This window comes from Antrostomus carolinensis, unplaced genomic scaffold (assembly GCF_000700745.2).
Source record: "Antrostomus carolinensis isolate BGI_N321 unplaced genomic scaffold, ASM70074v2 scaffold7392, whole genome shotgun sequence".
Taxonomy (NCBI): Eukaryota; Metazoa; Chordata; class Aves; order Caprimulgiformes; family Caprimulgidae; genus Antrostomus; species Antrostomus carolinensis.
In genome coordinates this window covers 51,217-69,086 of record NW_010298886.1, presented here as the reverse complement: position 1 = coordinate 69,086, position 17,870 = coordinate 51,217, and the positions used below count along the sequence as shown (strand labels likewise).

General features: G+C 35.5%; 1 protein-coding gene across 1 annotated transcript in view; it reads left to right on the top strand.

The window, feature by feature from the left end:
- VTI1A (vesicle transport through interaction with t-SNAREs 1A) overlaps positions 1-17,870 on the top strand; it is a gene marked incomplete at its 3' end in the record, with an annotated part of 62,447 nt that overhangs the window by 36,697 nt on the left and 7,880 nt on the right. Inside the window, exon 4 of the mRNA XM_010162598.2 lies at positions 14,375-14,452. Coding sequence (XP_010160900.2) covers positions 14,375-14,452 — 78 coding nt within the window. The remainder of the gene's footprint in view (positions 1-14,374; positions 14,453-17,870) is intronic.

Genomic DNA, 17,870 nt, shown 5'->3' with positions numbered 1-17,870 from the left:
GGTATTTTTATTTTTCATCAGTGTGGTGGTTTTTTTTATAATTTTATAGAATCATAGAATCATAGAATGGTTTGGGTTGGAAGGGACGTTAAAGATCATCTAGTTCCAACCCCCCGTATCCCCCGGTATCTCTATTACTGATCACTTTTAGGTTATTATTTCATGTTGCTTTTTTGGCATCATAATAATTTCTAAGATGCAGAGTCATGAAGACGAGATTGCAACTTCTTTTATTTGTAAGGGAAGGAGATGGAATATAAGTGAACAAACTGAGTTTTTTAACTGAGTTAAAAAAAAAAAAATCCCTAATATAAAAACAAAAGAATATTGAAAACAGCGGGGAAAAAAAGAAAAAGAAAAAATTATGTAGACAAATTTCATCCCAATTAGCTTGTATATGGAAGTTTCTTTTTTAAGTGCTACAATCCATAAAAGAAAAATAACTCCTAGTTCAAATGCTAAGGTCTGTGTAGCATACTACCAAGTTTCAGAGGGAAAATGTTTTCAAGGTCTTTTCATGAATGGTGTGTTATGGAATGGGGTCACTCGAAAAGGAATAATTACAGAGTGATCAGAAGATTTCTTTGAAAAGATTGTGCTAGACCTTCTGTGTGGTTCGTGGAAGAAAAGAAATCAGTTTTGCTCCTAGGGTGGGCTAGCAAAATGTATTGTGTTTTTGCAGCTACTTCTATCTTTGTCCCAAAAGATGCATGCATCACCTCAGCAGTGCACTCAGCCTCTGTAAGGTCATTGCCTAGAAACCAGATCTTGGAGTTGTTAGAAGTACAACATACTGCTGCACCATTTGACCAACTGCAAAAGTTTAGTTTTGAACTCTAATATTAGAGTCTTTGCTCATCTCCTGTCTTAGCATTGCCAGTTGTTAAATAATTAATTTCTCTTTGATTGTACCTCTTTGTGTTCTTTTATAAACTTATTTGTATTATTTTGTGTTGTATTTTATTTGTACTGAGCCTCTTCTCTTTGTTTCGGAGCGTGGAGTTACTAGAAAGAATCAATTTGAGGAATACTTTTTCACCCTTTGTATAGCGTTCATACTGAGGATTTGTGACCTACAGTAATTCTTATTCATTTGGAATATAGTCATTTGTTCCTGTCAGCGCAGGGGCTGGTTTGTTGTTTTAAATTGCTGATTTTTGCTTTTGTTGGCATTCTCCCCAATACAAATTGAACTTCTAAAAAAAAAAAAAAAATCTATTTCTGTGACAGTTTGGTCAAGATAGGTGCTCTGTGTTACCTAACAATACGATTTGGGTTCCCCAAGATAAAAGCTGACTGAATGCCAAGATTTTAGTAGAGCTTGTTTGTGGAGATAACAGAGGTAATAATCCATATTCCTCAGGTCTGTAAATCAGACTGACAAAGGAGAAATATGTATGCACACCATTCTCTTTGAGATAGTGGACTGGTAGTTTCTTCTTAAAAACAACAGGGGCTATCTAACTCCCGACAACAACGGAAAGCTGACTCCAGGGATGTTCCTGTATGAAATCAGAGCAACTAGAAGATTCTTAGAGTGCTTCTCCCCCTTGAGCAGATAGTACCTAAATAAATTATTCAGTGGATCTGGTTTGTGGATCTCTGGCAATTTTGGCTTTTACTGGGTTTTGTCTGTTTAGAGCCTAATTCAGATTATTATAGATCTGAAAGTTGATCCTGTAATACAGTGGAAGAAGGAATCCAGCCAGATGGTCTTGACTGTGTTTTCCAGGGTAATACAGACAAATGTATCAGCCTTAGTGACCATCAATGGAAATATTGTTTAGGAAGACACATACTGGTTTCTAATGACCCCCTGCCATGGATCTTCCAGGATAAAATACGATACTGAAATATCCTCTTTTTGATGAGGTGGTTAGCTCAATAAGCTAGGAGATTCAATCCAAACTAGGAATCCTAGTGGCCTAGCAAACACTTTTTGATAAAATAGTTTTTAAGGTACAATAATTGCTTTTCATCCCCAAATAAAAATATTCCCCAAGTCAGCTGTATGCAACTATGTATCTAATTTTTGCTGCTTAACTGTGGAATCTCTTACATTTTGGATTTAATGCTCAGGTTTCACTCTTCTGGTTTACTTCAGGACAACTTTTTCTCAGGTTGACAACCATCCAAGCCATTAATTTAATCTTGAAGACTTCCTACTGGTTAAAATGTGTTACTTCAAGGGCATCTTTATAGGTAACTTATATATATGTTGATATTTGGAAGTTCTCAGGATATCTTTGAGTATGAAATCACTGTTGTTTTACATAAGAATATTCTAATAGACAAATGTACTAGTTAATTCCTTATCTATTTACTTGTAAGTATTTCCTGAAAGACCCTAATTCTTCTTTCTCTCATATCTGTAGATTTACTGATCTATTATTTCAATTTCTGCATTTTTAATGCCTTGCAAAATCTAGGTAAATAAATAAATAAAAGCATAGATGATTCATCATGCAGTGTGTTCAAGATCAACTGGAACCATATTTTGCTTTTTTTCCTTGATCTTTCAGACTGAAATACATCTTACCTATTGAGTACTTTCATACCTTTTATTGGACTTTCTCCATCTGTTTTGCTGAAAGGTTATAACAAAATACTTCCAACATGTAAACTGCTGTTCAATAGATTTTTAAAACAAGAGTATGTTGATAGATTTTTATCATTGTGCTGCCAATAAATGCCCATTTGTGGTCAGAGTCAACAGTTCTTGTAAGGTTTTAGATCATGTACTGTCAGACATATACATCTCAGTTTAAGGGGAAAAAAGTATAAGCTGTCACCCAACAATCACTTAAACATTTTCCCTGGGGCCACTACTTCAGAAGTCTTTGAAACTGTTGTGACCCTGTTACAACAGTTGCCATTCTGCTATAGAACCATAAAGCTGCCTGCAGTAACAGTGGACAATGACAATGGACAAGTGACAGAGTGGGCTCTTCAAGACAGCTGCTCTTCTTCATTGTAAGGCATATGATCCTGTGGGGGACTTGAGAGAGGGAGGTTAGGAGAGGACTCAAATCTGAGCAGGGAGAGGGAACCAGTAGGGAATGGCAAAATGAGTGGTAGGAAAAGGAACAAAATACGATGTTTCATCACATTTTATGATAGAAAGAGGTAAGTGTGGTCGCACTGGAGAAGGCATGTGGTAAATTGAGGGAAAAAGGTACAAACTGTGAAAGGTGTGAGGTGGAAGACTGGTGAATGATAGGGAAGGGAAAGAACAGCCGATACATCACCTCCAAGTTTAGTAGAATGGTTGCTATCACTCTCTGTATCTTTGTGTGAGTTCATTTTTAGGTTGAAATTTTATCCTGATATTATTACAGAAATTTGAGTTTGTCTCTGAATGCTTAGGAATCAAAAATCCAGATATGTGTTACAAACTTGGATTTTGTTTCCTTCCATTCCTTATATGCTTTCTGTGTTGGTTTTGCATGTCAAGTTTGTGAATTGGAGTTGGAAATATTATATTTGCCATATGCTATCAAACTTTGTTTTTCTTTGTATCAGATCATCTTTATTTGATGCTAACAGCTTTGTTATACCAGAAGTTTCAAAACTGTGCCGTACAAGAACAGCTGGTGGGGTGGAGGGACAGATGTTTGGTCAAATGGTACTGGGCCTTTCTTGCACTTCAAAGGAGCTGAGCAGAGATATAATATGACTATAGAGTATAGTTCTATTTTTCTAATCTGAGTAATTTGAATATTCTATATAGTTTATTAAGAGCCTGGGAAAGCAAATGACCTGTATGAGCAGAAATTGGAAAGTAATTCATTTGAGTATCTTTCTCTTACTGTGGAGTTTAACCTGTAAAAATGAGAAACTCTGAATTAAATTCATATAGCCAATATATGCCCTATGGAAGAGAAGTTACAACATTATGTGATATAAATTAATTGCTTTTGATATTTTAATTGTTACCTTCTTTCTTTGGAGCTTCACTTCAGTTTTATTCAAATGGAAAGTGGGATAACTTTTGAATTTAATCTTTGCCCTAATACTGTGATCTGAACATCTTTCTTGTGCACAAATGCTTGTTCAGTGGCTATTTAAATATAAAAATATATTACATAAGCAGTAATCATCAAGATTTATTAAGAATAAAGATCTTAGACGTCCCTTAAACTCCCTGAACTGCTGATCATCAGAAGCTGGCGGGGTCTACTGACATGAGAATCGTTCCATCGGTGCTCTGTTCTTCAAGATTTCTCCTTGTTATCCATTAATGGCCACTATAGGAAGCGTACAAGTTCTGGACTAATTGAAGCTTTGACTGATACGGCAGTCTTTATGCAGTCTTACAAAAAGTGAGGTTTTCCTTAAGGTTCACGCTACATTGTCTTGACAGTGAAAATCTAGGCAGCTATAAACAAGATCAATAGAAATGTGTAAGCATTGTTGGTGACAACAGAGGAACAGAGACAAAACAGAAATATTCAGTGAATTTTTTGAGTCTGGACATCAATATTTACGGGGAAATGAGCTACTACCTGTATCAGAGTTTCTCATTATTCTTTTTGTTGTATGTTGGTCCACTTAGAGGCAGAATTTCTGATTGTGCTACAGGTAAGGGGGAAAATAACAAGTTAGCTGAAGCCTGTCTATCAGAAAGACACTTTAAATGCCAAATACCTTGTAAATACCAATATTCTGTATAAATATACTGCCTTTCTGTTACCCTGTGTTACAAAGCTTAAGACTTAAGCTCTGAAGAAATAAACCAAGTAGAGGAGGTGTTGATGTGGCTATTTTTGATAGAGATATGTACATAATAATAATAATTTTTAATCCATTTTATGCACATTAAGAAATGCATATTGTTTTATAAGTATTTTCACTGAATATGGGAGATGGAGGAACTAAGATGCAGAGGCAGTATAAAAAGGAGGAGGACTTTAGATAAATTATAGGTAGTGGATTAGTTACTGACTTTTATCTCAGGTAGTGTAAAGCAAGAACTGCTAATCATCAGCTTGTGATAAAACTAGAAAATGCCATGTCTGAACATCGGGCTAGTATTTTATCATATTAGCTATTGATTTAACACAGCATGAAACAACTGGTTCTGTCCCAGTAGTGCCTGGTGGGGAGCAGTGAAGGTACAGATTTACTCCTCCTTCAATCTGCTGCAAACTTCAAAGCCCAGTTGTGACCACTTAACTACGAAAATTACTGAACTCAGACAATTATTCTCCTTTTCAGACAAGGCAATGTGCCTGTGTGTAAGTACACACGATCTAGAAGGAATAAATTAAAATAATAAATTCGGGAAGCATGAACAGTAAGATCCAAAAATCAGTTTTGACTGGGCTGCATTATACGCAAAGTATTTTTCATTTTCCTTTTTATTAATCAATAGTTTGAGATAATGTGCTTATGGTCCAAAATACTTGCATTGAAATACACAGAATGAGCACCATGTGGGTATATTTGTATGCAAACCACCTTAATTATGATATTTTTCTATTTAATTATTCTTTGCATCAAAGGATTAATTTATTTTGTATTTAATGGTGAAGTCTGAAATTATCCTCTGCTACTCTAATTGAATGGGGTTTTTCATATATATTATGATTAGTATTTTCCAGGTTCAACTGAAATTTTCTGTGTATTATTTTCAGAAATTAGAAAACATATATTGGTATATGAGTTGAAAGATGCCTGTGAGAGAGTGTGTATGCTCAGTGGAAAAAGGAGAGGGTCTAAAAATATCTTTTTATGCACTAAAAAGTATTTTTGGAAAGGCCTGCTTAAGTTTCTTTGGTTTAAAATAGATCCTATCAGAGCAGCACAAATGTAGGTGGGACAATTCAGCTGCCTTGGAAACATTTCATTCATCTGCCTTGCCCTCATTCCAAGTGTCCGAAATGAGATCTGTCTTTATACTCTTGGAGTTCACAGTGGACAAAATGTATAATTTATAATAGACCTGAGCTCTGTAGCAAAATTATACTTTTAACTGGAAATCCTAAAAGTTTAAAAATACCATCTTTCCTAGGCTTTTACCTACTGTTAAAAATTCAGGGAGTGGGGGAACTGAAAAAGATTGCGGTAGCATCCCAGAATGGCAAGTGCTTCAGCCCAATTACAGATTTCTCATTACAGTTGCCAGTGTCCGTAGTGTCTGGCCAGGGAGTGCAGGTACAGGCTGATAAAGACAATTAAGTAACAAATGGAGGAAGGAAGTAACACTTGGATGCTTCTTTCTGGAAAAGGAAGGAGCTGGTGGAAAGTACCAGCAGATGTCTTGTTACTGTTAGCAACGGGAACCTAGGCTCCAGATGGAAATACCGGCTGAAACAAAGCGATTTTAATGAACACTTCATGTTTTGGTTTGTCTGAGATGTTTATCATCCTTTACCATGGTGTGAGCTAATTAGTTAAAAAAATCTTAAGCCTCCTTAAGATTTTCTTTTCTCCCTGCTTCACTGTCTTTGGGAGCACTCTCTTTAAAGCTTGGCCCTTTTAGTATAAATTTCTCCCCTTGGAGGAAAATGTCTCCATATTTTCAATTTCTCAGTTCATATGTCTGTTGGTCCAACACACTAGAGTTTATCTTCCATCTCCAAGATTTAGCAAACATTCATGTTAATTATGAACCTACCACACAGCATAAAGTCTTGGGCCACAAGACAGTCTGAAGTACATGATCCTGATGTGAAGTTGCTCCTTGTCCTCTAAACAGCATTTGTTGGATAAATAATTCAATGAAATTGCGTGGTAAAAGACATTATTTTTAAAAAAGGGAAAAAAGAAAAAATAATTTAAAAAGAAAGAAAAAGGCAAAGAAACAAAAGCGAGTTTTTAGTATAAAAAAAAAAGGAACCACTGTAATAAATGAGTTAGGTCATTACAACAAGGAGATAAGTTGAGATGACCAATGAAGATTTCATAAAAGAAACAGAAAGAGGCACTAGGAGTTCTCTGCTCCACCATTATCCTTAAGAATTTTCCCTAGCAGGTACTTTTGCAGAGAAACTTGTAGCTCTTACATGTATACTTATTATGTGCATATGCCACTTCTAAGTGCAAAGATGTGCTGTAGTTAAAGCACACTCAAAATAAGATTATTTTGTATCCTGGTTTTGCTGATCTTTAAATTGAATTAATTCATATTGAACAGAGACTTCTGTAGAACAGTGGCCTGTATGACATTAGTGACTGACTTCCAAAGCCTGACGTGAATTTTAAAAACCTGGTTTAGGAGTGTGAGTCTTCTAGGATTTGATAGAGATATTGAATTGTCTTAACTGATTGTATTGTCATCCTTAAATATTTCTTCAGATTAGCCTAAACATGAATGAGGATCAATTTATCTGTTAACAATACTGGCTTAATCTTGACTGTTCCTATTCTTTGCATCCAGATTTTTTGTTGATGCCAGTCTAGACATGTCTCTTTTGCCTCCAAGTGTGAACCTATGCTATAAACAACAGAATTTGTCCCACTTAGACCCCCTACACCCAAATAAATAGTCAAATTGTGGATTACTTTAAACCTGTATCAAGTGTGGTCTTACAGCTGAGATATCATTATTTTTAAACTGTTGTCTGAGTTGGGGGTTTCCCCTTCTCCTGAGAGGATGTTCCCCCTTCTCCAACCTTGTTACGGCCTTTTCTTTCAGAGTTGCTGATTAAAATGACTGTGATAAATAAGGGTCTGCAAGTTGCAAAACCTCTGTCAACAAACTAGGCAAATATATGCCAATGTTTGCTGTACATATCAAGGCAAAGGACACCAACGCCAGCCAACTTTAGGCATCTGATTTAGCAAGCTAGACTATTGGAGTGGTCTTTGAACACACAGAAGGTGGTTACAGGGAAGCACTAGGCTGTGCTGGAAAGTGAATCTGAGTAGGAATGAACTTGCGTGAGAGAAATTTCCATTGGCTGAATAGACAAGTTATTTAACTTAGCCAGCTAAGGAGATGTGTAAAGATAGGTTTTGTAATGAAATATTATAGTTTAATAATGGTCATTTGAAGGAATCAATAGAAAGGAGTTGTATGAAATACTGAAATTAGAGTAGTGAAAAGCAGTATTACAGGAACAGACTATCAGACACAGGTGACAGTAGATAGCAGAATAGCTGCAAGTCGGCAGTGCAAAAGGCAGACATCACTATGTTGGCCTACACAGAGGTAGATTTGCAGGAATACTCACTCACTATTCATGTGTTAGCTGATGCCCGGTGTATTTTTTTGAGATTATGGCACATGAGTAAAAAGACAGACAAAGTGTTGTGCAGAACAGCGCAAAGCTGAAATGGGAGACAGTGAATTCTGATGAAAGAACAAGGTAGTGTATATGTATGGACCAACATTTGGTAATAGGGTGTGCTAATTCAAACAAGCAGAGGTGAGTAGTTATAATTTATTTTTTTTTAATATATATAGAAACATCAGACTAAGGGGAGTTATTCATTGTTATGTTTGGAGAGTGCTATCCAAGCCCAAGCAATGCTTATCTGAAGTTTTGCATGCTTGAATTTCGAACTCTTGTATTTCATTATATAATTCTTCTGTAGATGTGCTCTTGTTAAATTGGAAGTGGTGGCAGTGAATTCTGATTATCCTCTAAAAAATAGAAGGGGGGAGAGGTCAGTTAGTTCTAGGCCTTTGAATTTTGAAAAATGTTTCCTTTTCTAGGTTATTAAGTTTGAAAGGTAGAGATCAGGTAAATATAAGCTGGTTTTCTAAATACAAATGTCTTTTTCACAATAGAAATCAACCTCTGGTACTCCTTAAATTCACAGAAATGATGAGTTGCAGTTTTCTCACAGATCACCTGTTTTCTTGCCTACCTACAGCACATGCAGTGTAGCAGGTTGTTTAAACATCAGACAGTGTTGCTGACATACATCGTCCACTGGTCACAAGTTTGAGATGGAAATAGTTTTGTGGGCAGAAGATGCATTTTTCATGACCAACGTAATACAATGGGTTGTATCCTCATGGGGGTTTGCTTGACCTTCCTCCCTGCCCTCACCCCATAATGAAACTAAAAGTGTGTTTGATGATGATTATTAAAAAGAAGATTTATAGACCTGTGACTTCTACTTAAAATATGTGATAGGATCTCTGCATTAATTTCACATTAGCACTCAAAGTTTAATTTCTCTCTGCTGTTGTAGGACGCTTACGGCATTTGGCAGAGTGGAAGAATACAGGTTTTAAGTTGTGCATTTCTCTTCCAGAGATGCCTGCAGTCTTTTTTGTGTGCGTTCAGGGAGGGCAGGCAAGACTGGGATTGGCTTAGACATTGACTTTTGCCAGCCAACGCGTACTGTTGAATTGATTCTTTCAGTCAGATGTTTCGTAGGATTTGTAGAATAGTTTTTATTTCCTTTTGGACAGAAATGTATCAGCTTTGGTTTTTTTTATTTTCATAAGGAAATGCTTGAAAGTCCAGCATTGCATCAGGTTGTATGTTAGCGCTATTTAATAATTTTCCTGCTTCCTACACACAATCGATAAAGACTCAGCTACTTAGGAACAGGAAAACCCCTTTTGAATTGCACTCTGAAGTGTCTAGTCTGTTGTTCCTGGATCACCTTTACAGAGAAATGTACAAGTTTTGAAAACTGAAGTTTGAACACAATTTCTTAAGCTATTTAAGTTATTTTTATTTCCTGAATAAGAGGTTTTGTGTTTCTGTTTACGTGTAAGCTTTAAGATTGTTAAGTAGGGTCACTTATTTTTCTTCTAAATTTGTTAAACTGTATCTTTTCCTTTTCTGGTGAGCAAAAAATACTTAAGTATCTATTCCAAAAGGCAGAGGTGAAAGTGTACATTCTGCAGTATTTAGCAGTCCATTTGAGGATCAGGTCACTTTTTTCACCTTGCTCTTAGCAAGAGCAATGGCAAAACTGACTACTCTCAAAGAACACACAAAAAATCTAATTTATTCCTACAAATTATTTCTGGTTATGCTAATCTTGAATATTTATTTACATCTAGAGCAGGGCCAAACTCTGAAACAGATGCCTGAAGATTTTTTTTTAAACCATTTATATATACTAGGAAATTCTAATGAGTTTTGCATGAAAACAGATGTTTGTGAATAAATAAGCCGTTTTGCTTGTTTACACATATTTCACCAAAAAATATGTTTAATCTGTTCTTAAAACAGTGAGCCTGATGAATTGAGAGGTTGGGACGAAAGTATTTGCTGGGCCTTTTGTCTGAAATGCACCTAGGTTTGCTTGTCTGTTCAGAGGGCTGCTTAGCATTTAGGAGGGGGAAAGCTGTTCTTTAGTTCAGGTATGAAAATGTGCGGTGCTTTATATCAATTATTTGGCTGATTGCTGAAAGCGCGTTGGAGTGAGGGGGCATTGGCTAGTTCTGGCCTTCACTAATGGGAACATTGCAGAATGTGGATGAGTAATTAAAGTATAGAATGCGGAAAATTAGGCCAAAATTGAATAGAAATGAATAAGTACGTATTCTGTTGTGCAGATGTTGGGAACAGATTATTTTGGATACCTCGTTCTATCTGCATCTTATTTGGTTACCATGTAAAAATCGGTCATACACCATGTAGATTGTTTCTCTTCTCATTGCCTTTTCTGTTTTTATGTTGTGATGTATCTGTATAGGTAGTAATTTAGCAAAATATCCTGTCTGCCAGGTGTGGGAACTAGCTGATTGTATTGTAATACCAGATCATTACTTAATTCATATGCAACCTAGCCTAGCACATGGAAAGCATTATAAATCTATTTACAGTGTGGCTGGTCTGATAACATTGTATTAAATTCCCAGGTGAGGCAATTTAAGCAATTGCTTTGCCATGTGTAGGCCATGGAAATTAACTTCTCATATACTTTAGTAATAGACGAACTTCATTGTTATGCTCAGATTAGTAGTATAGCGGAATTCTTACAGTCTGGTTACATGTACCCTACTTCACATGTAGAATCATACAGGGGGGTGGTACTGCAGATCACAGATCTTAATTAGTTTAAGCTGAGTTAATTCATTTCAATTCTAATTTAGCTGGGCTTGCCCATGAACACATTCAGTTCTATTGGGAAATGTTAAGGCTTGGGTCAAGTAGACAGATTGTTTAAAGCCAAATTGCCAGACAGAACTGAGCAAGTGTATCTGTTTGAACAGGGCTTTAAGAAAATCACCCAATCAGTATGCAAAAATCCTGTTCATAAACCAAGAGAGATCTGCCTGGAATCAGAAATTCTTCCTTGCCAGGAGGTCTGGGTATTGTAGTACATTTCAAACAGCGCCTCAAAACTTTCTCCGTCTTGAAGGTCTTGTAGAAAGTAGCTTAACCCTTTTGTGTTGTGTGTTCGTGTGCATGCTACATTTGAATGCAAACACGTACACAGAGTTAAAAACACTTGTGTGCTTAGACTTTTTCTCCATGTATATCCAAGAAAATATAAAATACGAGGAAAACTTCTATATGTGACAGACCTTTTCAGACAAAAAACTGCACACAGAGCCTCTTAAACCTATATTGAGCTGCCCAGAAATGCCTTGGATTACAAACTCTGTAAAGCTTCTGTCTTTTCTAGAAACGTACATATAAAGTACCAGTAGACAGTGGTAACTGACAACTAAGACTAAAAATGTTGACAATTTCTTGATTTGCCTGGTTAGCTTATGTATAGAAGTCATTAACTATTTATAAAATGCATTATGAATTGGGTTCCTTCAAACTGTAGCAGAGTGTGTGACATTTCCAGCTCAAACTATCATTCTTGCATTTGGCTACAGTACATATTTATAAACAGCTGATAGTTACAAGCTAAAAAAAAAAAAAAAAAAAGCAAACCTAAAAATTATCTAATTACTGAGTTCAGATGAACTGAACTAATTTTGATAGCCACATTTTAAAGTGTTAGCCAATATTACTTTAATAAAAGTAGTAATTCAAGATATTGATATTTTGGACAAATCCTGAAAGAACAAATGAACACTTTAGTTCAAAGGCCTTTTCTTTTATATTACTGATTCATTTGGTAGTGAAACTGTGATCAAAAGTAGTATCAAATTATTTATTGATTATGGCAAAGAGTTATACCTAATTGTAGTCAAAGGGTTATTTCTTTTAATATAATTGCTGATTTTCAGATCATGACAGATTATTGCAATAAAAGAACAATGATACAAATATATTTATTAAGTTCAGTGGTGATGATATAAAGAATTATAAAGGGCCTCTGAAAATTGTATTGCTATTAACATTTGTTTCTTTCCCATGAAGAATATTCTTTTTCCTTTTTTCCATACAGGCTCTTATGAATGAGAATATCCACCAGTTAAATCTTTCAAATAAATGATGTGTAACCATTAGCCACCTCAGTCTCTACATATAACTAGGCAACTTGTTCACTAGAGAACAAACTCATGAAGCATCATGCTCCTCATCTCAGTTTAATAATGATAAATACATTCAACGCTAGCAGAATCAATGGGGCTGAGTCATTTTGTGAAAATGTGAGAGACTGTACAGTTGAACTGCTAGACCTCAAATTGGAAGATTGAATCTTAATCAGAAAAGAAGAGCAGATATTTATTGGTACATATTTGTAATTTCCTTCCTTGTTTGATGTGTATCAAATAAAAATAGGAAAATAATGTAATTGAGCAATCTGTGCCAATTTGTTGGCTTTTTGGTGAAAAAAGAGAAAAACAAAACCTATCTCCATATGATATTCTTGCATACTGTGGAGTGTTTTAGTCCCCCATAGTGATGAAATGAATAATTTAAACAAGCAGCTCTGATACCACAGCCTGTTTAAAGGTTTTCATTTCCTTTAATGCTGTAGACTACTTTAGCTTGGTTAGTATGAAACTGTGACAGCTGAGATCTCCAAAAGATTTGGCACAATTCAGCTCTTGTAGTAGGTCTGTGGTATGCTTTGTCCTTGCTACGTACATCTGTAGCTTTAGTATATAATCTAGATCTGAACACTGGCAACTGACTCACAAGTTGGTAAGCATTGTAACAATGATGATGATGGTAATACAGGGTGAGCTACACAGGATAAAAAGCTAAAATGTGTTGCTCTGAGATGACCAATACAAGCTTACTACACTGCTAGGTTCCTAGTGTAAAGGGTGACACGCTTCCAGACTTCATTGTCACAAAGACAATGAATTACCCTGTGCTCAGTATAATTTCTAGTGAGTTCTTTACTGTGCCCCAGTTCCAAGCATGTTTTTTGGTATGATTGTCCAATTAGGGAAGTTTTGAGGAGGGATTTGTTTTTGCTGTGTTCCTACTGGTAGTGAGTACCATGGCAGAGTCTGAGGAAAGCTCCCATCAATAAAGGAAGGCCCTACAGCTTAGTTCTTGCTGCTCTTGGGTTTCCTCCTCTAATGAAGTGTAAAACTGGTCATAACTACACTCAAGTATAGAAATATTTTAGACAATATGTTAAAAATCCTTTCTCTCTTTTAATGGTGAGTGTAAGAATATTAACTGACTAAGGGTCTGTTATTTGGCCAACAGAGAACTTGAAAGCTGGGCTGATGTTCTCTCTATGGACTTCTCTGTTGTTCCATTGAATGCTGTGATACCTTAGTAACCTTCAGACATCTGCTTTCCATTGCTTGGCACTTGATCTAGTTTAGAATCAATATGATGATCAGTTCATGAGCAAATCTGATGCTCATAAGCTGTGAGTAATGACTGTCTGTCATGATGATCTAATGAATGACTGTCTCAGTTTCGTGATGTTTCCATGAACTGCTGTAAACCAATGTTTCTTTGTACTGTTGTTTTCTCTCCTTTCTTTTGCCCTTTGATTTCTGGTCCTTTCCCAGTAGGCCTTCATAGCCTTAGCAGCATAGTAAAACACTTGTTAATTTTCTACATCTTTAGGTTCAACCAGTTTTGTCAAATGTGGGTTGTTCAGATTTGGGGGTTTTTTATATGGGAAAAGCTCAGTCTTACTTTCCTTTTTAATGGCATCACTGCAGTGTTATGCTGAGTTCTGCATCCAGCTAGCAGGTGTTCTTCAGAAAAATGCATTTGGTTCCTACTCATGAATTTCTTCAGTGCTTCTGGTATTAGTATATATTGCCTCTCCCGGTTACCTGATTATCAGAACTGGGATCACACGTTATACATCTTGAGCTTCACTCAATCTGCTTTCATTGCTGAAATGTGAAGGATATGACTGTGTTAGAAATGCTAAGGTTTTTCCATGCAGATTTGTCAAAATAGAGCAGTTGAAGAACTTTTTGATAACTTTTACTTGCAGATTGTGTTTTTTTTTCTTTTTTTATCAAATAGGTATCCATTAGGGGGCTCTCGAGGTTTAAGATGATCAGCCTTGATACCAATGGCTTCGGAGCTTTACTTCCTAACCCTTTTTTCTTTTTGTTTTACAGAAAAGGTCACGGATCGCCTACAGTGATGAGGTGCGGAATGAGCTCCTAGGGGATGACGGGAATTCCTCAGAGAACCAGGTAGGATGCTAATCAAGAAGCCCTAGTGGGTGGCTGGAGGGTGAAGGAGGTCACCGGCACACTGGGCTTCTCAAGCTGCTCCTTAACAGCATTAGCAACAACTCATGTGGAAGTGATACTGTTTAATGCAAAGCTGGGGTCTTAATCAACTTCAAAATGTTTCTTGGAGATCTTACATTTAACCCTTTAACTTGTGATCACTGTCTGCTATCTTAAAAAAAATCTTTTATTCTCTTTTCTTTATTATTTAGTACTTAAGAAATAACTTGAAACGCACTGTTTGCCGACAAAGCCAAGGTCTTCACCTTGAACACATGTAAAAGGAATAAAAAAAGTACATAATGCAGCTTTGATAATAATGCAGCATAATTAAATCAACACTGGCAGGCAAAACAAATGAAAGTGCGCTCTCAGAATTAGGCAGTACCCCACTCAGTTTCCTTGTGTGATTCCTTCCCTAAACAGATTTTCTCTCCTTGTACCAAAACCACAAGTTGTACTAATAAGAGCATGCTTTCATAATGCACGTTGTACTAGAATGCAGAGTGCTATCCATCTCTTTTAATGTAGGAAAGCTTGTTAATCCTGAGGCTTTTTTAAAAAATCTTGTACCCTTATTGTTGTTCTGGAGACTACAGCGAGGAACCTGCTAGACTACTGAAAATTATAAAGGCAACATTACATTCAGGGGACTTTGACCCACCTGTTAATATTTCTTTTGGTGCTGAAACCTGTTTGACAAGCTCTGTCTGAAAGCAGAGTGTTTCTTGGCTTTTTGAAAATCATGTCACCTATAATCAAAATTGTGCATTTTGAGATAGAAGTTAATTGAAAGTTTTCTTAAATATCAGATTTTCTCTTCTGACCAGATAGAATTTACTAGTGAAAGTGAAAATTGTTTAAATGTTTACTTGATAAATGCAATATTAAATAAGGAAACAGGTCAGAACCATGTTCTGAAACTTTTGGTATCTTCTACCCCCAGTATAAGTTCAGTTCCACTAAGGATAGAAAAAAAAGAAAGTCTTGGAGACTTATCCCAGTACAATGAATTTTAAAACACAAACCCCTTAAGCCTCGACCTTATACAGTGTTTTAAATGTGCTGTGTAAGTTTTAAACTCTGTAATAGACTTTAATACCAACATTAATGAAATTATACACAGGATACAATTTGTCTGTAGGCATAAGACTGTAATATCTATGTGAAGAGTTAAATTTAAAGGATATTAATCTTCATATTTATATATTAAAGCAAGGGGAGATTCCCAAATTTGAATAAAATGAAGAGGACTTTTTGTCCTTAAATAATGAATTTGTGGAAAGGGTCATTTTAGGGAAAAGAGTTTCACAGTCTGCATGTCCTGATCGTAAACTCAGTCCTGTGAAAGTGTTAAGATTCTCATTTTATTTCTTTTAAGGTGCTGCTATTTTTACATTTCAAGAAAAAAATGTGTGAATTCAGACATTAAAGGGCAATTGTGATAAGAAGCTTTACTTATAACAGAATATCTTATGTGTAAGGATGAGATAAAATATTTTATTTTCACTTTTTAAGGAATGGTTAAATAAGTGGTTCAGGTGTGCACTTTTTGTGAATCATGATCTTTTTTCTAAACTTGATGGAAGAAACATGGTCTCATCTCAAGGAATCAAATGATACCTTCAACCATTTGTCAACATGAGTTTTTTCTTCCAAATGACCACTTCTTAAATGGAAAAAAAATATTTGTCTGTTAAAGGAGGTTTATGTAGTCTTTTAGGTAATCAAAATCCTTTTCTATAACCCAGCTTGAAATTGTTACCTCTATACCTTTGAAAGTTCTGAATTTCTTTCTTTTCTTCCTTGAAAAATGTTATGAAATAACAATATAAAGGAATCACCTAACTTCTTTTAAATATGTGAATGCTAGTGTTTTTAAAAAATATTATTTATTGTGTTCCAATAATCAATCTCAAAATCTCTTTTGCTTGTGAAATATCATTATTTATATTTGTACTTATCTTATGTGCATGTAGTTATGGGTACAAGCAGTTAGTGCAAAAACTTCAGTCTGATAGTGAGTTTATGAGAATATACAGCTATCCAAATCAAGTGTAAGGTTTGGGTATTTACCATAAAATGAACATGATATATTGACATGCTTAACTCAGTAACCCCAGGTCTAATAAATTTTCACGCCTATACATTATTATATCAATAGAAAACTTGGACTAGATGATGAAAGGGTGCTAAGGTATAACTTACAGCCATATAAAATACAGAGATGTTCCAAATTCTTGCTTTCATTTTATCTGGTGGAAATAATTATAGGTAGATGGACTAACCCTCACCCTAATATTATAGGATTTTTACTTCTCTATCAGTGTGGTTTAGGTTAAGTTAGTTAAACCAAAAAATGGTGGGTTTGTTTTCCCCAATTCAGTCACCAAACTGTGAAAGGGGAGAGGAGGGATTCGTGTTGTGACAGAGGAATTATTGAAAAAAGTTGCCAGCTCAGAATTGCCTCTGTACCGATCCCCAAATATTGGTAAAATCTGCCAATAGAAATGCTGAATATCTGGTTAGACTGGAGTCTAACCCAAGAGAAATGAGGTATGAGCTCCACGTTTTAGGTATACTCTTTATCATCATGATAAATATTTGCGTAATGTTTTTGGTGGAGTGAGAAGACAAAAGGAACTTAATGTATACTGACTAGTATGACCTTATGAAGTATCTAGAAATAAATGAGGCACTGTTGGTAAAATAAAAAAATAAATGGATCTTTTCTTTATTCAACTTCTGTTTTTTTCATTGAGTTTCAAAAGTAGAATTACAGTAAACATAGCTGTAATGAATAGGGTCGTAAGTATGAGTTTCCAGTTGTTCTCCCAGGAAGAAAGGCTGAAGTACAAAAAACAGATTGAAGAATTAGCAAAGGATGATTTAACTTTCATCTTCTTTGTTTTTCCAAAATGTCCCCCATAAGTAGCAGTCATCATGTGTTGATGACAACATCTTAGAATACAGTTGCCTTATAATGATTATACCAAGATTTAACTAATTTTACCAGATAAAGCATATAGAAACTTCATGTTAGAAGTTGTAAGAACTATACAATTCTGCTATTCAAAGTTTCTTTTGAAATAAATGCATCTTTGTTTAATGAGACAGGTAGTGTTATAGTGCTCTTAATGCACTTAGAGTTTAGTAAAGTCGTTGCTCAATATACAGTAATTTCTTCTTAATTTGAATCATGTGAATGTAGTTAGATGAGGCACATATAGAGGTTGAGAATCAGGAAACATCCTTTCTTGCTTCAAAAAAACCCTGCCTCACAACCCCAAACCCAAAAACCTACTGTGTGCATCGGGTTGTTATTTATTTTCCAGGAGTGGTCTTAAATAGGCTGTGTTGCTTTCAAGTCTTATTTGTC